At 39.3% G+C, this 23,043-nt stretch overlaps 1 protein-coding gene across 3 annotated transcripts in view; it reads right to left on the bottom strand.

Annotated features, from left to right (window-relative positions):
- Positions 1-23,043, bottom strand: part of Pms1 (PMS1 homolog 1, mismatch repair system component) — an 84,194-nt gene that overhangs the window by 27,465 nt on the left and 33,686 nt on the right. For 2 of the 3 annotated variants that reach the window (XM_051190125.1, XM_051190126.1), the window contains one exon: positions 1,135-1,251. In XM_051190125.1, coding sequence (XP_051046082.1) covers positions 1,135-1,251 — 117 coding nt within the window. Of the gene's footprint in view, positions 1-1,134; positions 1,252-20,544; positions 20,709-23,043 lie in introns of all 3 variants that reach the window. The other variant, XM_051190124.1, reaches the window with a different exon arrangement.

The following is a 23,043-nucleotide window of genomic DNA, read 5'->3' as shown; positions in this document are numbered from 1 at the left end:
ATGCTAAGACACAATAATAACCTCAGAGGCAAGATGCACCCTCTAGTCCTATGCTGGTATGACTGGAAACAAGTAAGCTACCACTTTCTGATTGCCTTCGAGACCTGCTTCACAAGAGGAAACTCATGCCCCACTGTAAATATGGTCAAATAGCCTTGACTAGGGAATCATAGTCCTTAGGAGGTGACTGTTTTTTTGTTAAAAGGCCATGATGTCAAACTGTCTTCTAATACTGTTTACCCTCCTGGAGTGTGTCACATTCAGAATTCATCAGAGAAGCTCCGTTATACAGTGGGGTACTTGATGCAGAAATCCATAAAAGTGCCAAGAATATGTGATAGCAGGATGCCTGGCCCTAAATGAAACCTGTATCAAGCCCTCCGAGGTTCAGGGGACACTGATCAAGAGGAGACAGAAGGGATGTCAGAGGGAGGGGTTGGAGAGATGAGCAGAACCTCCCCTGGTCTGGGCATAAGGCCTGCCACCACTGGTGAGGCCTTGTGTTAAACTCTTAGCACCGAGAAAGAAAACTACACATGAACTATGTTAAAGCCAGGCCTGACAGCCCAAGCCTACAACCCCAGCTACTAAAGGATGGGGTAGGACCAGAAGTTCATGGCTACATACAGAGTTCAAACCTACCCTAGCAAGACATGACTGAAAAATAAAAATGGGGGAAAAAGGGACTTGGAGTATTACAGTATCACATATACCAGGCTTTACATTAGGTTCAATGCCCAGAAATCAATCAGTCAGTATCTCTCTCTCTCTCTCTCACACACACACACACACACACACACACACACACACACACACACACAAGTGCACACATGTGCGCATGTAGGGGTGAGAGAAAGAGAGAGAGACAGAGAGACAGAGACAGAAGCATCATCCAGCAGTTCATAGATCTGAAAGACCAACAGATGATAAGCTGAGTTTGTACTCAGGATGAGACAGAAATAAAGAAGCAAGATCTACTCTTTTCTCTGTAATGTAAAGAGACGATTCTAAATTGAAAATCAACTTTATAAAAAAAAAACACACAAAAAAAAAAAAACTCTAAAAGCATAAATAAACAGGGGCTATCACAGCCTCACTGGTTGTGAGAATTACAGATGGGCTTTTGTCATGTACCTGAGACTCTTCACAGTGGTGCTGAACAGATTCCACGTTGCCCATCACAGCAGTTCCCAGAACCGACATGAGAGCCATCCTGTGGTCTGATACTCTACTCTTCTGCCAAATAACTGCCTAGGAATAAGAAAACAGAGATGTGCTGTGGTATAATTAAGATTTACTGAATTCAAAAACTTATATTTAGCATTTATCTTCACTGTTTTTGGTGTCATTCAGAAGAAACTCATGAGCTATGGTCTGAAAGAACAAACTCTGGTTCTGCATTTTAAGCTGTATAACAAGAAATGTATAGTGCTCAACCCCTCAGCCCTATCCTTACAACATCATAAAACACTAATTCTTCCTCTAAACTTCAGAATACATACATTAAAATAGATTTACAATTAAAATATAACACTTAGTAAGATTTGTCTCCCTTCCCCCAGAACTGACAGCTAGGCTACAGGATTACTGTAATGAGTTAAACAGTTGTAAAAATTTTAGAAACAAAATGTACTTTAAAATGACTTTTGCAGTTACTTTTAGTATACAGAGAACTTATAATTAACTGAACTTCATGTAAATAAAAGCCACATAGTGACTTATTTTACTACTGTATACTGTAGGCAGATCAAGAGACAGTCAAGAGACTAGACCAAAGGTGGCTGTGTCCAATTACAGTGAGAAACTGTCAGTATAGAAAACACTCATCCATTCAACAAATAATAACCTGGTCCCTTATGTCCTGAGGAAACATGTGAAGAACCTAAGAGTAATTGTTACTAGCATCCCACGGGCAAGAAAAAGGGAGAGAGAAGGGGCAGTCACAGGGGTGCGAGGGGGTGGTGGTCATAGGGGTATGAGGAGGGGGGTGGTCACAGGACTGTGAGGGAGGGGGGTGGTCACAGGGGTGTGAGGAGGGGGTGGTCACAGGACTGTGAGGAGGGGGGTGGTCACAGGGGTGTGAGGAGGGGGTGGTCACAGGACTGTGAGGAGGGGGGTGGTCACAGGACTATGAGGGGGTGTGGTCACAGGACTGTGAGGGGGTGTGGTCACAGGACTGTGAGGGGGGGTGGTCACAGGACTGTGAGGAGGGGGGTGGTCACAGGACTATGAGGGGGTGTGGTCACAGGACTTGAGGGGGTGTGGTCACAGGACTGTGAGGGGGTGTGGTCACAGGACTGTGAGGGGGTGCGGTCACAGGGGTGCGAGGGGGTGGTGGTCACAGGGGTGTGAGGAGGGGGTGGTCACAGGGGTGTGAGGAGGGGGTGGTCACAGGGGTGTGAGGAGGGGGTGGTCACAGGGGTGTGAGGAGGGGGTGGTCACGGGGTGTGAGGAGGGGGTGGTCACAGGGGTGTGAGGAGGGGTGGTAGGATGCAATGCACAGAAGTCTTTTCAAACAACCAGTTCTTTTTCTGTGGCAATAAAGATGTGACCACTGAATTTGGCAGTCAGGAGAGTGGTCACAGTCCTAAAAGTGCAACCAGGGCTAAAGTTGAGTAATCTGAGTCGTGGTCAAACAACAGATGCAGATATCTCCTCCAGGAAGTCCCACTGTGATGCACAACAGACAGGGCAACACTGAAGTCAGGGTGCAGATACACTTGGCCAGGAGGAGGCAGAAGACATATACCAGGCAGTTGGTGTGTGTGTGTGTGTGTCAGTGGTGTGTGTGTGTGTGTGTGTGTGTATGCATTTGTGTCTGTGTGTATGCACATATGAAGCACATTTTATACTTGGAAAGTAGAAATGTAGTCATTAAATATTTAACAATTGTGGAAAAAGTCTTAACATAAACTTTGAAAGATACCTAAGACAGAATTGCTGCAATGATGCCAAGCTGAGGGCCTTTCATTGTTTGTGTTGTTCAGAAAAGCAGGCCCAGTACCAGAAAAAAGAGTTTCTAGTAAACCAGGATGTTAAACCACAAAAATAAATTTTGCTTCTCAATCTAATGTAGAACTTTGACAACTCCATAAACTTACATACTCTCTGGAAATTTTATGGCTGTAAAAAAAAAAAAAAAACTGTAAAAAGTGGAGGGGGTCTATTACACAGGGTAAGGATAAAGAGAGGATGAGAAAGAGAAAAGGAAACACAGAAGATGAGACAACAAAAATGTGGACCAAGCAATTCAGAGGAGTCCTTAGCGATGGCCAGGAACCCATGTGGTCAAGAGCGTGTCCTGGAGCATGTACAGTAAGAACAGGACTAAGGGATGTGCTCTTCTCAAAGAGCAGCCACACAGTAGGACAAATGACTCGAGTGTAAGGAAAGGACCTGTACTCACTCTCAGGGTTGTTAATTCCACTTTCAGACAGTAATTCACTGCTTTCCAGGCACCTCCAACCCATACTCTACTGTGTATTTCCGTGATCATTTTGGGTAGTTATCTAGAGATGAGTAACCCAAAGCTCAAAGAAAGCCATTTTCTGAAAGAAACAGTAAGTCATGGAACCAATTCTTTTACCCCCATTTTTTTTTTTATGACTGCAAACCCAAAGTAATATTTTCTTTCTAGTCAAAGAAAACAGTAATTTAGGAACCAACTTTAGACTTAAGGAATCCTTAAAACAATAAAGTGTTTGACTGACAAATGTACTTTTGACAATTACCATTCAAGGCCATGTGATTTGTTATGGATTTTTGATTACTGTTTTAATAAATTCATTTTTAAAAAGCACAGGCAGCACATTGCTGATTAATGGAACAGTATATGCAAAAGCATGAAGATACAGAGTAGGCTGGAAATGAAGCTAGATGCACAAGAACAAAATTATGACTTGCCTAGCATTGCACGCAGTTCCTTACGCAGAACACTGGGACAATCTTAATTAAGAACAAAACATGATCACATGGAGACATTTTGCAAGAATGATTTAGTGAGAGCTGAAGCTGGGATTAACATGACTTAAAGAAAAACAAAACAAACCACTGTTACGGTATTTATCAGAGATTCCCAGCTTTGACAGGGAGCATGAGGAAAAAATAAAGTTCATTCACAAAATGTTGCCTCAGATCTCTAGGAATTGAAGTTCCTGCTGTATTAGCTGTGGTGTGGTTACTTTCCATTCCTGAAGATACAGGGGAATACAAGCCCAAAAATGACATTTACAAATGATGCCTTATAGTTTGCTCATTTATTCATTAACTTATTGATTCTAATGGCAATTCCGTTGTAAGCTGTGAGATTAACCCCATGAGATAACAGAGCCAGCAATAGCAGGAGGAATAAGACAGTGAGGCAAGCTAAAGAACATGAGAGAGACACTCTCTAATTTTGCTGGAAGTGCTGAGGAAAAGTCGTGGAGGCTTCCTGGGCTCTGGTTTGAGAAGCTGGGATGTCAGGAACACCAATCAGTGAGCCAGCAGCACATCATCAGATTTGTTGGTGGAAGGAAAAAGATGCCCTCAGCTTGTTCAATGTTGAGTCCCTGATACCAAGAACAGAACTGGATTCCACATATGATCTGTTAAGGCATCAGTTTTCAATCTGTGGGTCATGACCCCTTTGCAAGTTGAACGACCATTTCACAGGGGTCGCCTAAGACCATCAGGAAACACAGGTACTCACATTATGATTCATAATAGTGGCAAAATTAGTTATGAAGTAGTAATGAAATAATTTTATGGTTGGGGTCACCTACAATATGAGCAACTGTATTAAAGGGTTGCAGCGTTAGTAAGGTTGAGAACCAGTACACTAAGGAATTATGTGTTGAAGTTTTCTAGGGAAAAGTACCCTTGATAGAGCTCCAATTAGCTTTCTTCTCATTGGTTATCAGCACTGGGTGCCCCACTCTGCACCTGCTAATATACAGACTTTGTTTCTTGGGGAAATCTAAAGCAATCTTTGCTTTCTGCAAATAGAACAGTTTTATTGTGATATGATTTATAGTATGTGTAAAGATCTGAAGCATTTGTACCACAATTTTAGAAACTTTTATCACTCCAAACAGGAATGTCATACTCAGTAACAGTGACTTTCTATCCACCTCTCTGTAACCACAACTCTTTTAATAAAGTTGCTCATGTCTTGAATGTCATACAAATAGAATCATACAGTTTGTCTTTTGTAAAGACCTTGCAAAACATGAAATTTCATGAATGGTATACAACCCCATCCTTCAGTGACTGCGTAATATTCATGACATACATCTGATGTAGTCTATCATAAATTTATGATTATTTGGGTTGGATCATTATGAATAACCAATGCTATTATTATCACTGGTGTTTTATGTGGACATGTTTTCAACTCTGTTGGATAAGTATCTAGGGCATAAGTCCTGGGTCAGATGATAGCTTTGTTCTATTGCTGTGATGAGATACCATGACCACAGAAACTCTTATAAATGGAAATATTTAATTGGGGCTTACTTACAGGTTCTGAAGTTTAGTCTATTATCTTCATGATGGGAAGCATGACATTGTACAGGCAGACATGGTGCTAGAGAAGGAGCTGGGTGTTCTACATCTGGACTGGCAGGTAGCAAGAAGAGAGGGAGACACTGGGCCTGGCTTGGGCTTCTGAAAAGCCAAAGCCCATCTCCAGTGACACAATTCTTCCAACAAGGCCACACCCACTCTAACAAAGCCACACCTCCCAACAGTGCCACTCCTTATGAACCTATAGGGGCCATTTTCATTTAAACTACCATGGCTGACTAGCATATAATCTCTATGTGCATTAGCCTCTAAAAGGACAAAGAAATGCTGGTTGGTGCCATTATGGCCACTGTTTTTATACTAGTCACAGTAGTGAATTAAGGGGCAGTATCCTAAATAACAAAAAGTAGGCAAAAGATTCTGGATGGTCTGCAGTTGTGTGGGACTGCAGTGCCCACACCAAAAGATCCTGATAACAAGGCATCAACACACCAAGAAGCGTTAGTCACTAAACTGCATCAGATCATGGGCCCTGGCATAGGGGAAACTGACTTCCCTCTGTCTCCTCTTCCTCTCCACCCTCCCTTCCTTTTTTCTGCTAGAGATCAAATCCAAGGGAGTGACACATGCTAGGCAAGTGCTGAGTCAGGTCCCTCCTATCAAATATATTTAAAATTGTGAAGAAGACATTTCAGTCACCTGTATTTGAAATGTAACCATGAAGCTTGTAAGTGTCACACTGTTGTTGGTTGACCTTGGCTTATATTAGAGTGTTGCATCATGTATAAATCTTAGCTGCTGATTAATGCCAAGGTTCCAGTCTCAGTGCTGGATTTACTGAAGTTAGCATATAAAATGACTTTAGGGAATCAGTTCTAGAAAATCTGGAGAACACAAAGACAAGAATTGTGCTTTTCTTTTTTCTTAATCATGATGGGAACCCTGCTGGAAACCTGGGAACACTAAGTCAGGGGCAATTTCTGTGCACTGCTGTGTTCCATCCAGGGAGTCAATTTAGGGGAACTGTTCAAACTTAGTATCATTTGGCCTAGCAATGAATAATGCAAACATCTGAAGACAAATAAAACCTTGCCCAGGCAATATTTGTTTTCAATACAGAATCTACTATTAAATAAACAATTGACTGCAATAAAAATTGAGACTCTAGAAGAAACTGAAAATTTACTACACACACACACACACACACACACACACACACACACACACACACATTTTTAAAGAAGCCTTAGTTCTAGGTCATCTACACTACTCTCTTACAGAAATAATCTTTTTGCTTCCTCAAGTTATCTGTATATCTTGCCCTTAGGCTGAAAGCTTAACATATGCTAAAAATACACACAGCTCCATATGTTTTCTATCTAGGTCACACAGAGCTAGATCATCTGGGTGTGCCAAGTAAGGATCTGATCTGGCCAGTGTGATGACGGTGCAAAAGTACCCATCAGGAATATATTATTACACACACATTGGCTCAAGACTGTTAAGTTAGTCAAATATATCTTGTCCCCATCCCACTTCACTGACATGCACTGTTTGAAGAAAATGAAGTTTAAAGAGCATTTAAAGAGTAAGCTTCAATTGTAAAGACAGGTTGGATACAAAATGCAGAATTAACTAAAAAACTGCACTGCTGATACCCTGACCACAAGCACTCTCTTTAGAATAACAAGTAGATGCTACCTGTATGAAATGAAATTGCTGTTTCTCTCTCTCTCTCTCTCTCTCTCTTCCTTTCTCCCTCTCAACCCCCCTCGTGTGTGTGTGTGTGTGTGTGTGTGTGTGTGTGTGTGTGTGTGTGTGTGTGTGTAGGGTGGAATGTGCACCCACTGAGACCAGAGGCATTGATTTCCTAGAGCTAGAAAGGCTTTTGTGAGCCGCCCAATGTGGGTGCTAGGAACCAAACCCAGGTCCTCTGGAAGAGCAGCAGATGCTCATAGCTACTGAGATTTTTCTCCATCCCTAGCTGTTCTATTTGAAATACAGATATTCAGAATTTAAATGTGTGGGCGTGTCTAATGCTACAATGGTAAGTCTTTTCTAAGATTAAAAAAGAGAATGTGGGAAGTTGCTGATAGGCCTGTAGCTCACATAATTTATTTTCCTTAGATTTGAGCTTCTTTTCCCTACCAGATAAAGGACAAAAATAATAATTAGGAATTTGTCTCAATGTATAAAAGACATCTCTTTACAAAGAAAATGAGAGAGGGAAATTCAGACTTTTAAAAATCAATAATTACTCAAAACAAAAACTAATAAATCACATAAACAGAGACGAGAAATGTTTAATCGTACAGTTTAAAGTGGCCGGCTATCTATCTATCTATCTATCTATCTATCTATCTATCTATCTATCTATCTATCTATCTGATACAGTGTCTCCTGTTCTCACAGAACTCAGACTGGCTTCCAACACACTATGTAGGCAAGGATGACTTTGAACTTCTGATCTTCGTGCCTACAAGCATATAACACCGCATTTTTTTTTTTTTTTTTTTTTTTTTAATGGCATCAGGGCTGGGGATCCACTTCAAGGTAGGTATTCTATTGCCTGAGCTACTCCCAGTTATAAATTTGTTTCTTATATTTACTCACTGTATTAAACTAAAAGTTTTTTATATTTACTAGCTCAAAGCTTCACATCAGTTTGTCATTGCTAAACTATTCAAAAAGAAGCAAATGAAACATGTTAACTTAAAACACACAAAGAAGAGGGGGGAAAAAGCCAATGTGCTTTTAGATTTTAGAGGTAAGTTTTATACTCTAGAGGTCTTTGGGCACAATCATTGCATTAAAATCTGTAGCAATTTTTGTTTCCATGACCAATAAGGTAGAGATACAGTTGGTTTTGATGAGCTACTGACAGCATTCCATATCAGCTCACCAAGGACTAGTACACTTTGCAAACAGCAGAGGCAAGTTTTTCCATAACTGGTCTCATAAGCCTTAACTGCTAAGCCTTAAAGTTAGTAAATGTATGTTGCCACTACCAAGCAGGACAACCTTTAAGTCCTTTTCTACACTGTTTCAATGTTATGTGTACTTTTCACAGACACTCTTTCAGCCTAGCCTTCCTGATCAGTCCATTAATCTTGAAACCTCAGGGTCTCAAGATTAATTGAAAATTCAGAATACAAAAGGGTGATTAGATTGTTAAAGGTATGTTTAGCACCCGTAAATGAATGGATATGAAATACAGCTGACACTGGATCTCACAATTATGATGACACTTGTATAAAAGAGATTTCTAAAAAAAAAAAAAAAAAATTAATCAAAAGGCCAGATGTTTTAATTGTGGTAAACAAGGCCATCTGAAAAGGGATTATAGGCAAGGCATTCCTAGAAACTATGTTCTTTCTGGAGATAATCCAACAGAAGGCCAGCATTGAACTAATGAATACAGATCAACAAGGCCATGCAAGGTAACACTTGCCATTAGGAAACACCTGAGGGGGTTTCTCTGAGGCCGCAATATCAATTTTGTTTCAGTCATTCCCTGTCAGCATTGGGAAACATCCACAGAGCAATTAAAAGACTCCATGTCTATTGTTAAAAATCATACTGCTCTGGATGACAGAACAGCTTCAGTAAGATAAAATAAAACAAAATTTTCAGAAGAGACCATAAAACAAGTATTTTGGCAAACTTCTATAAGTGAGAAAAGCCCAAAGCTATAAATAAATACAAACAAATGGCACATTAATTGAAGGTTTACTAGATATGGGCATGGATGTAACAGTAATTTCATCAACATTTTGGCATCCAAATTGGCCTCTTCAGGAGGTGAACATGCAGCTTAAAGAGATTCAAACTTTATCTCAGGTAAAGGAAGGTACAAGGTGGGTCAAGTGTATAGGGCCAAAAGGACATGGAAGGGAGATTAAACCATGTGTGGCTAACATAGCAATGAATTTATGGGGACATGATTTGTTACAATGATGTAAAACTCAGATTAATATCCTCCAATCTCAGAAACAAACTATAAAATAAAGAATTCTTCTGAAAGAAACATTAAAAGGTCAAGAACAGTCACCGAACATTCAAGTTGTACATAAATAAGGCACAACAGCTGTTGATCTTTCAAAGGTACCAACAGCCTTACCTTTACAATGGTTAACTGATAAACCTGTCTGGGTGGAAAAATGGCCTTTGACATTAGAAAAATTAAAAGCATTACAACAGCTGGTATAGGAACAGCTAAATGGTTAATATATTAAAAAATTTACTAGTCCTTGATATTCTCATATATTTGTCATTAAAAAGAATTCTGGAAAATGGAGAATGTTAACAGATCTAAGAGTTATTAATAACGTGATCCAACCAATGGGCTCTTTATAGCCTAGAATTCCCTTGCCTTCGCTATTACCTAAAGCATCATATACTATAGTGATTTAAAAGACTGCTTTCAACCTTACCTTCACAAAAAGAGGATAGAGAAAATTTTGCCTTCACATGCCTACTTATAATAGTTCCTACCCTGTTAAAAGGTATCAGTGGAAAATACTTCCACAAGGGATATTAAATAGCCCCACTTTATGTCAATATTTTATACAACAATCACTAAAAATAATTCTTCTCAATCTATAATATGGATGCTAGCTTACTAGCTGACTCAGATGCAGATACCTTAGACACTATGTTTAAAGAAGTACATAAATAAATACATAAATAAATAAAGATAAAAAATATTAACTTGTTGGGAATTACAATTGTTCCTAAAAAAAAAAAAAAAAAATACAAAGAGGAGATTCTACTAATTACCAAGGATATAAGATAGGTTTACAGAAAATTCATCCACATAAAGTACAATTCAGAAGAGAACAATTTTGAATTCAATGATTTTTAAAAATTGCTGGGAAATATTAACTAGCTACAACACACAATTGGATAAACTACTCAAAAACTAAGTAATTTATTTCAAAACTTACAAGGTGATAAGGACTTAAATAGTCCAAGTTGAGGCTGAGAGAGAATTGTCTTTGACAGAGAGAAACTGCAGAATGAACGTATGTTTGGATCCAGAGCTTGATTATATCCTAGTCATTCTACTTTCTACTCATTCTCCTACATAAATTTTTATGCAGGGAGAAGATAATATCCTAGAATGGACATTTTTACCATACAAACAAGAGTAAAAAATTACAGACCTATGTGGAAAAGGTTTCTGAACTGATTATGAAAGGAAAATTAAGACTTCATCAATGAACAAAAATGGAACCAATAGAAATTTTGAAACCCTTTATTAATGCTGAAATGGCTTCATGGTGGAGAGAATATTAACTTTGACAAAGATTGAAGTAACATTTTCTTGGGTCGATTAATCTATTTCCTTTATCGTTATCTTCAATGCCTGAGATTCTCTTCTCTCACTTATATTCTGTTAGTTATGCTTGCATCTGTAGTTCCTGTTCATTTACCCAGATTTTCCATTTCCAGAATTTCCTCTGTATTTTTTTTTTATTATTATTGCCTCTATTCAATTTTCAAGTATTGAACTGTTTCCTTCACCTGCTTTTCTTTTCTTGGTTTTCTTTAAGGCACATTTCTTGCCCTTGCCCCTCCCATCTCATTGGTTATTAATATCTTTTGATATTACTCAGTTGTAAAGAACAATGACCTCATGAAAATTGCAGGCAAATTGATGGGATTAGAAAAAAGTCATTCTAAGGTAACTTAGAGCCAGAAAAAATAACATGGTATTTACTCACTCACAGGTGGTTATTAGTAGTAAAGTATAGGATAACCAGCCTACAATCCACAACCAGACAGGCTAGGTAATAATGATAGCTCAAAGAGGGATGCATGGATTTCTCTGGGAAGGGGAAGCAGAAAACATCTCCTGGGTAAACTGGGGCAGGATCTGGGGGAGTATGAGGGGATGGGGACTAGAGGGAATAGGCTGGGCAAGCTGGGTGTGGAGGTAGGTTGGAAGCAGGATGGAGGGGGAAAGTAACAAAAGAGACATCTTGATGGGGGGCATTTGGGATTAGGAAGAAACCTGGTGCCAGAGAAGCCTCCAGGAATCCACAAGGATGATCCCAGCTAAGACTCCTAGCAATAGTGCCTGAACTGGCCATCTACTGTAAGCAGATTGGTGACTTCCCTAATTACCTTCAGATATGCTGTATCCAGTAACTGATGGAAGCAGAGGCAGAGATTCACAGATAAGCACTGTGCTGAGCTCTGAGAGTCATATAGAAGGGAGGAGGGATTACACCAATCAGACTGTGTGTGTGTGTGTGGGGGGGGAGTCATGATGGAGGAACCCACAGAGACAGCTGACTAGATCTAGTCTGAAGTTTTAATAAGATCCCTATGTGATCCATAAAGTATAATTAAGTTTGTCAGAAGTGTAGGCACTGATATAGGAGACCAAGAAAGAAAATGGTAGTATAGCTACCAGGCAGCATTAAGATGAGCAATCATGGGCCATTGAGACTGCTTAATGGGTAAAGGTGCTTACAACCAAACCCAAGGACCCAAGTTCAATTCCCAGAATTCACATGGTAAGAGAAAACTGACGTCCTCTGACCTATAGACAAAGTGGAGGCAGGGGAATAGGAAATTAAAATCCCAGTCTGGGTCCTATACCTACAAAACCCCAAGGATGTTCTGTAAGTAGAAATGAGCAAATTGTTTTGAACAATAAGTGAAATGAACCAGTCACCACTAAAAGGGCTGAAGTGCATAGAGTCCTCAAGAAGAGTCAGATTTCAGTTACAGCAAATGGTGACCAAAGGCAGGTTAAAGGCATAGAGGTTTTACTTAATGTTGGCTCTGAAAGATGGCATTCAGGAAGAAGTGTGAAAGAACTAGAAAAGACAATGACTGGTATACAAGGAAGGGTTCAGGGAGGACAGGGATGGCTGTGGAAACCCACCACCTGCACTGTCTGACACTCATGGGGATAGAAACAGTGATCCATTCAAGGCTGGCTTCAGAGGTGTATCCAGAGTCTACAGTTCTGAGAGTGTTGTTTGCCACCTGCACATCAAGACATGGTCAGTTACAAGCAAAGGCTCACTACTGATATCTGTGAGTGAAGATCCAGAGTGGCAGTCCCACACTATGGGCTTTATCTGACAAACATCACTGAAGGCCTGTGGAGAGCTCTGAACTGATAAGCTTCCTACTCATAGAGACTTTTGTCAAAGATTGTGCCTCTCTGTTTGCCATCCAATGTGTAGGACATAAATGGATTCCTATTAGGAATAAGCTTAAATGTACTCTCTTTAATTCTTTAACAAGTGGTCTTTAATAAAATCTAAGTATAGTTCCAGAATATTTTGTAGCAAGCTGTGTTATCTGTTCAGAACAAGAGGGCACTTCTGCATAGTGGGGATTATATATTATACCAACATACAGCATACATGTGAGTTAACAACACCAACTCAGGCAGTGCATATGTTAAAGACTCGCCTTTAGTGCCTAACTCTGTAGTGATACTTTGTTTACGATGTAACAAATAAAGCTCGCCTGAAAATAAGAATGCAAAGCTAACTGCAGTTATAGAGGCCAGGCAGTGGTGGCACACAGCTTTAATCCCAGGACTCAGGAAACAGAGGCAGATGGATCTCTGTGAGTTCAAGGCCACCCTGAACTACATGAGAGTGAATCAGTCTAAAAGAGAAACAGGGCTCACACAAAGGTGATCTTAGCACTTGGGATCTCAGACCTTTAGTCCCAGCACTAGAAAGGAATATAAGGCAGGAGAAGACAGGAGTTGAGCAGTCTTGACTTGGTGGAGAGCAGTGCAGTCTGGAGAAGCAATCTGAGGTTTGGTGGACAGCACCTTGGTAAAGCATTGGTAGAGGTGAGAACTCTCTAGTTGCTGGCTGCTTTGCTCTTCTGATCTCCAGCTTTAACAGCTTTATGTCTCTGGGTTTTTATTATTCATGCTATATAACTCCAAGCCTGACTCTAAAGTGCTTCTGTATTTCTGCTCTGTAAACATTATTTCTTCTTCTCAACTTCCACAGAATGTAAGGATGACATTGGATTGTCCCTCAAGCTTCCACAATACTTTCACCTATGTAAGTGGAGCTGAACTTCCACAGTGTAACACCTTTCTTCAGAATGCAAGTTGTCATGTAACTCTGAGAAAGAGTCTACACAAAGCTGGGAGGGAGGAAGAGGAAACCAGAGCAGGGAGAATGAACACTGCATTCACAACAAAGAGATTTCTATGTCAGCTTGTCCTCTTCAGTAGCTAAAACTTAACTCACTGGGTAACCCACTTAAACTCTTGGGTCATCTACTGATAATATGGAATGGTCCAAGATTAAGAACAACACTTGCTAAAAGATATGGGCCAGAAGAAAAAAAAAAATTTCAGTGGTCATTTTAAGCTTAAAGATCTGAGAATCCTCTTAACTCTTACTGCTTTATGGTTAGATATATGAACATTCAGAAGAATTTCTAAATTCTAAAAGTACGATATGACAATGTCACAAGACATAAAATATATCAAGACATATATGAATATCTGCAAAAACCAAACATTGCTGGAGCAGAAAAGGCTCCAAGGACTATCTAATCAATTTTTGTTGGCCCAAATAAAAAGGCTAGCTTTGTGAGGGTCTTATTTACTAGAAGAAAGATCTGTAGTATTGGAGTAAATTTAAAAATTAGGATAAATAGACAGACGGTGGTGGCGCACGCCTTTAATCCCAGCACTTGGGAGGCAGAGGCAAGCAGACCTCTGTGAGTTTGAAGCCAGTCTGGTCTACAGAGTGAGCTCCAGGACAGGCTCCAAAGCTACAGAGAAACCCTGCCTCGGAAAAAATAAATAAATAAAAATTAATTAATTAATTAATTAATTAACATAAGTAATTAGAAAAAATTTATTTGGTTAGATGCTCAAGAAAATAATTACTACATGGCCCAATTAATTAGTTCTGAGAAACAAATATGCTAACCCTACAGAGTGCTTAGAGACTGCCTCTATCACATGCAGTCCACACAGCCCCAGCGATACTAAGTCTTCAGCAATGCCTTGATTATTTTAAATGAAGATCTATTGGTCACTTAGCTTCCAAGAAAGAAAACAAAATAGAACTGCAGATATGAATACAAGTGAAAAGAAACTAAAAATATAAGAGATCAACGGGAAATACATATGGATGAATCCTTCCAAGAGAATCCTTTTATGAATGAGTATAAACAAAGTTTGAGAGATGGCAGTTTTTAAAATTATGTTTTTCAAAAATGTAATTGGCCCCAATAGGCACATTGAGAGTGGCACTATTAGGAGGTGTGGCTTTGTTGGAGTAGGAAGTTGTTACTGTGGGGGTCAGCTTTGAGGTCCAGTGATTCTGTTCACTTCCTGCTGCTGCCTGTGGATCAAGATGTAGAATTCTCAGTTTCTTCTCCAGCATCATGTCTGCCTGCACCACACCATGCTATAATGATATATCTATGATGATAATACACTAAAGCTCTGAATTGTGAGCCACCAAATTGAAGGTTTCTTTTATAAAAGTTGGCATGGTCATGGTGTTTCACCACAGCAATAGAAACCCTAACTAAGCCAAAAACATTTATGGATGTTGATTTTAAGATTATTAAATTCATTTAATTTACCACTTGCCCTATGTGCTCTAAGCAGACACTCCCCATTCTCCCAGGCAGGGCTGCTGTTGAACAGGGAGGGGGGATGCAAATGAAGTACACACAACTTTAAATATGTGGAAAGCAAGAGCTATGCAGAAGGCGGCACGTTCTAGTGCACCATGAAGCAAGAGAGAACTTCAGGTATTCTCGCTAGTGCAGACAAATACCTCGAGTCAGAAATATATTATAAATTTAATATGTCTTGCACCTTTGCTACATAAGATTTTCATAGAACCTAGGAGAGAAGTAAAGAAAATATGAAAACTATGTAAGAAGTTTAGTTATTATTAATCTAAATGCAAACAGCAACAAACCAGATAGGTAATCTACCTCCACTTCCTTCAGTTAAAGAGAAAAAGAAAATAAAAACAAACACCAAACTTTCCAGTTGGCACTAGGATAATTTTTTCATAAGCAAGAGGCATTTGAGCCCGACTCCTGGATTCTGCGTTGTAATCTTAGAGAATACTGTTTCCCAACTCTGGCTGAGATTGGGGAGGAAGGAGGAGACAAGTGCAGCCAAACACTGCCAGGACATTTTGGAACCTGAATGAAAGGAAAAAATGGATAAAATGGACAAAGATACCAAAAAACATTGCATATACACTTTATAAAGTGTGTCTTTGATCATATAGCATGCAGATAAGAGCAGAAGGGAAGGAAAGCTGGTATGCTTTAAGTCTTTAAATCTCACTACTCTCCTTTGTAATAGTCGAAACCCAGAATTATTCAGATCCAATCCAGCTGTTGCAAAATGTGTGCTTCAAATAAAATCAAATCCAGGGCCACCTAGAATGTGCTCAATGGTAGAATACCTGAGGGGTGTGTGTGTGTATGTGTGTGTGTGTGTGTGTGTGTGTGTGAGAGAGAGAGAGAGAGAGAGAGAGAGAGAGAGAGAGAGAGAGAGAGAGAATCACAATAAATAAATAGAGAGAAAGAAAGGAAGGAAGAAAAGGGGAAAGGAAGGAAGGAAGAAAGAAAGAAAGGAAGAGGAAGCCTAGGGTTCTATCAGCAGAAATGAAAGAAAGAAAGAAAGAAAGAAAGAAAGAAAGGAAACCTAGGGTTCTATCAGCAGAAATGTAAAAACGTAAGAAAAAAAAAAAAAAAAATCAAGGGCTGGAGAGATGGCTCAGCAATTAAGAGCACTGGCTGCTCTTCAGAGATTCCCAAGTTTGGTTCCCAGTAACCACATGGTGGTTCACAACCATCTGTAATGAGATCTGGTGCCCTCTTCTGGCCTGCAGGCATACATGCAGAAAGAATACTGTATACATAATAAATAAATCTTAAAATTATTTTTTAAATTCAATTAAAATGAAATGTAAGATATAAACATATATAAAGAAAGCACTCACAAGGTAGGCTGCCACCTTGTAACCTTCCCAACTCTTTTGGCTTCCTCAGTGACCTCCCCCCAATCACATGCCATCCCTGCCAGAAGTTCAAATAGGCTGCCTACCCTATCCCTCCCCACCACCATATCCCAGTTCCCAGATCATACGCACACCCCCTGCTGGACCAGAGGCAACACAGGCCACTAGAACTCCAGGTAGTCTGCCAGGCCACAGACCTCCTCCATCCTCTTAGTGCCCCACCAAACACTATTCCCAATATCCCAACCCTAACCCACCCCCCTCGCCACCCTATACCAGTCTGCAACTCTGGTGGAGATCCCCTGTTGATTCAGAGGCCACACAGGCCACCGAAACTCCTGTCCCCAACTTGAGTAGAGATCTCCTGCTTAACAAGAGACCATGCCAGCTAACAGAAGTTCAGTCCCCAATTCAGGTAGAACCCCTCTGCTCAACCAAAAGATCAGAGAGGAAACAGAAACTAAGGACATCCAACAAAAACAAACCCAGAAATCGGCACCTAGACCTATAATCACCACAACCCTAGATGCCTACACAACGTGTAAGAACATGATCAACAACTAAGAGGGCAATATGTCACAAAACACACAGAAAATATGGGACACTATAAAAAGACCAAACCTAAGAATAACATGACTAGAAGAAGGAGAAGAATCCCAGCTCAAAGGCCTAGAAAATAATTTTAACAAAATCATAGAAGAAAAGTTTCCTAACCTAAAGAAAAACATGTCTGTAAAAAAAACAAGAAATTTACAGAATACCAAATAGACTGGACCAGAAAAGAAAGTCCCCTCACCATATAATAATTGGTATTAATAGGCCTGTTCTCTTCTAAAGGGAAATGATGTGGAGGAGAAGAGAGGTGGGGGTGGGAGAAGGAGAGGCTGTGGTTGGGATGTACTGTATTTGTGAGAATTTAAAAAAAAATGTAAAAAATAACAGCAACAATGGGGAAACATAAAGAAAGCATCCACAAATGAGAATTACGAAGTGGAAGTAGCCCTCATTAGAAATCATGAATATAACATTCTAAAGTAGTGATCTAAAAAATTATTTTTATTTATATGCAATAATCAGGATTTCCAGTATCATCAGAATAGAAAAGCCTTTTTAATTCTGAGAAATAACTAATTTATAAGCGAAAAAAAATGGAGCAGAATTTAACAGGTTATTTAGTTATTGAAACTAAACCTTAAAACTGTAGTGCTCATATCAGAGCTGAATCTAGCAATTCTCCAAATAATATCTACTTTAAATAAACTTGCTGATTACACTTTGGCTGTCTCATTATTCAATATGCTTTCAAGGAACGTGGTGATGAAAGAAGAAAAATACTTCTTTCTAACATAACCATACTGGCAAGAACATCAACATTATCAGCATTCAGAGAATGTCTTGGCAGGTTAAACCTTCATAAAAAGAGGGAACACCAGCTAATCCAAGTTATCAAAATAGCAAGAGTACTTCTCATATTATATGCAATATGATTATTTGATTCTAATGCAGAAAAAGTAAACATATTAATATCATTATACTTAAATGTTAGACAAAGGCAAAAATTCTTCACAGAAACCCAGAATGATGAAAGCCTGTTTAAAAGAACAGTTGAGAATAGAGCAGGGCTCAGTGTGCAGATGTGGGTGACATGGCAATACCACATGGAAGACTAACAGTGTATTTTAACATTTTTTTTGAAGCATAACAGTACTATTTTTAAAAAGAACATTTGTGTATACTAATGGAAATAGGTTTGAAGGGAGAAAGCTTTCCCACTCAGTCCAAGATCATGGTTATAATAGCTAGCAATTTTACTATTAGATTTGGGGTAATTAACGACTATGTTCATGGTACAGCATTCCCAACAGACACGCTAGGATCTGAATTGACCCTGAAATGACCAAAGGCCACAGAAGGATCTGACATTGCTTCAAATAATTTCTGATGCTGTGCTCCCCCTCACTCCTGCCAATCAATAAAATAAAGCATATTAGAAAATTCTGCTTCCCATTCTCAGAAGATAGTGTCTATTCTGACACTCCAACATTGGTTAAGAAAATTACATAAACCTGAAACTTAGAATACTTCTAAGTAACAACTCTTCATATGATCAACCTCTGTTATGCTCACTTTGTCTATCCTGTTTTTATCTCTACTTTCTTTTTAAATTATTATCTTTATTATTCTCTTTAGTTGTATATCACTTAGTTGTTTATGAATGTGTAACTCTTTTTCCTCTTCTTATCCTAACTTTTTATTCTGCCTTCCTTTACTGACTATGTTTCTCTTGACCTTGGTCTTTTCTTAACTTGGAGACATTTAACTTCTAATTACTAAATGTCCTCTGGATCAGAGGTCATAAGGTTATTTTAGCAGATGAGCCTCCGTCCATCAACGACCAGAGGAGCCTCAGCACAGAGGAGCTGGAGGAGTCTCAAGATATCATCTGGTAGAGCTCTCTGCCAGCAGGGACAGGTGGATGACTCGGCTTCATTTTTTCTTTTTTAAGACGACTACAGATTTTGATCATAAACATTTTGCATGACATAAAGATAAAGATTCTTCTGACAAGTTAGTAAAACTGAAGTAAGACTGGATCAAATGTATTTAGGGATGTATATGTATATGCATGTACATATGTAACAATGAAAAGAGGCCATGCACCAGAAAGACAGAAATGAGGTGTATAAGGGAGGATTTGAAGGGAGGAAAGGGAAAACAATAAAATTATACTATAACATTTAAATATTATAACAAAAGAAATAATTTAAAAGGTTGTGGTTGAACACAGTCACTAAAATATAGAAAAGAATTCCTTAATCACTCTGAGCTTTTAAGTTCCTCATATAAATACAGGCAATACTGTCTACTTCAGTTACTGTAAGTATTCTAAAGCATAGAGAGGAATTCTATGAGTCTAAAATGGGAAGAGAACACAGTTAAGTGTGAAGAACCAGCACTCAAAGGTGTGCCTTGTTCCAATCCTATCTCACCCCTTTACCAGCTATGCAACTCTGAGCAACACACTGAAGTCCTATGAGGTTAGTTTAGAGGACAACTGCAAACTGGTACATTGCCAGTTCATCTGCACGCACAATGAGGACAACATGGACCAAGGCACCAGGTCTACACAGACCCTGGTGTCACGCAGATCTTCACTAAATGTTAAGTCCCATCTGCTACTGTGTGGTCTGTTCTCCTTCCATTGACTATTTCCATGTGCTGCGTGGGATTAAGGAAAAATGACATAAACATTTCTTTCCTCCAAGATTCATTACACAAGACAAATCCATTTACCTAATCAGTCCTGCCTTGCAAAGCAGAAGGAAATGAGATAGAGTGGCCTTCAGAAAATCTTAAGCAACTCTGAAAGATGAGAGATGTTGCCACATGGTGAGGTCTCAAAGGTGAAGAAGCACTGGCCCTCAAATGTCACCTGCCTGAGGGAAGCACCCTGGAGCTGTCCCTGCTTGAAAGTCTATGGGAGTCACTGATGGCAGGCACTACAAAGTATAAGGTTGGGAAGTCTAGGAGTCTTCCCACAGGTCTTTGGTGCTCTTTTTATACTAGAGACAAAACTGAAAGAACATGGACCAAATTTTATTGAGGGTGGAAAAAAAAACTATATAAATTTGTCTTTGAGCTGGTATAAAACAAAAAATACCACAAACAGCACAAACAAACAAAAGAAAATTATTTCTCATACTTAAGAGAGTTGGGCAAGCCAAGATAAAATACTAACAAAGTCAGTCTCTGATGAAGGCCAACTCCCCGCTTCTTCTCCCTGTCCTTGGGTGATGGGAGATGAAGCAGATCTCTGGCCCTTCTCTGAAAAGGCGAATCTCTGAGGGTTTTTCCTCATCACCTAATCGCCTCCATTGTCTTCATGCTGGTGATTAGATATTCCATAAATGAAGAAGGGTTGTGGGATATGGCAAATGCCCACTGCATAGCATACCTCTAACTGCTTTATACAGGATGTTCAATCTCTTCATTATATTGCTCTAAAATTTTCCTTACACAGTATACTAATGCTCACCTTGTTATGTACAAAAACAATCCTTATGTCAGGTTTAAGGACACCGTAGCTGATAAGGAGATCCTGTACATTTTTTAGTTCATCTTTACACTTTTTAGCAGTTGAATAAAATTGCTTCCTCACAGGTAGATTCTTAAACAACTTAAGAGCAGTTACAGTAGTACCTGTTGGCAGATAAAAGGAAAGCAATTTAGATGTGGCAGAAACTCTAAATGTACATACAATCAGTAATCAACCCATTCTATTAGGAAGACCAACCCTCCTCCAAACATGGAGGTTCAAAGCAAGGTCACATCTGAAAACTAACACCTTGCTAGACCTCCTGTCATAACCCATGACTAAACAAAATTAATTTTAATACTGTAGAGAGACACAGGTTCACTAGAATGTAATCTTAAGAATCTGCTGATAGTCAAATCATATAGAGATGTTGGTTACTCTGCATTTTAAGGTACAATATATACATGATATAAGACAGAATGTGTGACAAGCTTTATCACACGACTAAAATATTTAACAAAACATCATCTAATTATAGAATTTAACTTACCTCATCTTCAAAAGCAAACATGGAGAACAGAGTAATTAATTAGGCATGGTGAAATATGCCTGCTATTCAAGCCAACAAGGAGGCTGAATGGAGCTGAAGGACTATGGCTAGTTCAAGGCCAGAATAGACTACATAGTGGGGTCTTGAAAAACCCAAAACACTGGTTACCTATTTGCTTTTATGCTGGTACACTGTTGTCTGTGACAGTTCCAACACTTGTTTTGTTTGTTTATTTTGCTCTAGATTACTCTGGCCATTCAGGGTCTTTTTACATTCATATGAACTTTAGGATTTTCTTTTCATTTTGTGATCAATTTTAACAGAATTCTAATGGGGACTACACTGAGTCTACAGAAGCATGTGTTTTGCTTTTGCTTTTAAAATTTTTATTGTATATGCATGTATGTTTTGGCTGCAGGGATGTCTGCGTCACCTACAATCAGAGTTAGAGAAGGTTGAGAGCTGTGATGTGGATATTGGGTGGGAACTGAACCTGGATCCTCTGGAAGAGAAGACAGTACTCTTGAACACTAAGCCTGCTCTCCAGCTCCTGATAGTTTAAAAATTACTAGTTACCATCTATTTCAGACTTATCCCAGCCTCATTTAAATTTTTATTTTGAAACAGAGTCTTAATAAGTTACCCAAGCTGGCCTTGAATTCACTATATAGCACAGGCTGATCTTGAAGTCACTATATGGAACAGGGGCCTTGTATTATAGAAGCTTCCTAAAATAAGTCATTAGCCAAAGGAGTCTTACAGTCCCCTTCTGAAAACATCATAGGCTGCTGCCAGGGCCACTGGTTTCCTTCCACAACCTGACAGTAAGACCCCATTACTGAAAACCCATTTACTTGTGTCACTGAACATGGAGAAACAGAGCTGTTGCCAAGCCAGAAGCTTCACCTCTACTGACTAGCATTCATGGTGCTGCAAGGTACTTTGCATGCTGTAGTGGATTATTATTTTAACTGGCCAAAGATGTGTTCCATTTGTTTATGCTGTGGAATATTACTTTAACCATGTAAAGGGGTGTTCCTTCTGTCCTTAACAATGTAAGGATGTGTGTTTAATTATGTAAAGATCTGTTTCATGTTTCTTCACCAATCCTGTCTAAGGCACCTGATTGATCTAATAAAAAGCTAAATGGTCCATAGCTAGGCAGGAGAGGGATAAGTAGGCAAAGAGAATAGGAGGAGAAATCTAGGCTCCAGAGAAAAGCAAGGAAGGAGCGAGAGAGAAGGAGGAGAGAACAAGGGAATATGCCTGGGGTCAGAAGCCAGGCGGCCAGCTACCAGACAACCAGCAGACAGAGAGAAGATACAGAAATAAGAAAGGTAATAAGCCCTGAGGCAAAAGGTAGACAGAGAAACAGGTTAATTTAAGTTAAAAGTGCTAGCCAGAAAATGCACCTAAACTAGGCTGAGCATTTAAAACTAATAATTCTCTGTGTCATGACTTGGGAGCCGGTTGGTGGCCCAAAAGAAAAGGCCTGGTACAACATGCTACCAGAGGAGAAAAGTAACCATCAATTTATTCTAGCTTTAAACCCTTTGATAATCTGGTAGTTACAGAAATGTTATGGATTAATCAACAACTTTTTAAAAATTTAAGGCCCATTCTATGAGATGGAACTGCTGATGTACAAAGACAGTCTCTATATGACTTGACTCTGCCGTGCAGCAGCTTCAATGCTTGGGACAGAGTTGATGGAAAGAGAACTGAGTCATTTACTAAAGTTACAAAGGGAACAGAAGAAACCTTCCCTCATTGATTTTTTTTTAAACAAAGACTGACTTCTGCTGTAAATGGGATGATACCAAATCTACACGCTAGACAATTAATAATTGAATTTGTGGCTTTAGGAAATGCTAATTCACAATGCAAAAGGGTAATTAGGCCTTTAAGGACAAGATCAGCACTCATAAAAGAATGGATCTGAGAAATAG

The sequence above is a fragment of the Phodopus roborovskii genome, unplaced genomic scaffold (genome assembly GCF_943737965.1).
Source record: "Phodopus roborovskii unplaced genomic scaffold, PHOROB, whole genome shotgun sequence".
Taxonomy (NCBI): Eukaryota; Metazoa; Chordata; class Mammalia; order Rodentia; family Cricetidae; genus Phodopus; species Phodopus roborovskii.
This window is presented reverse-complemented; position numbering and strand designations above follow the sequence as displayed.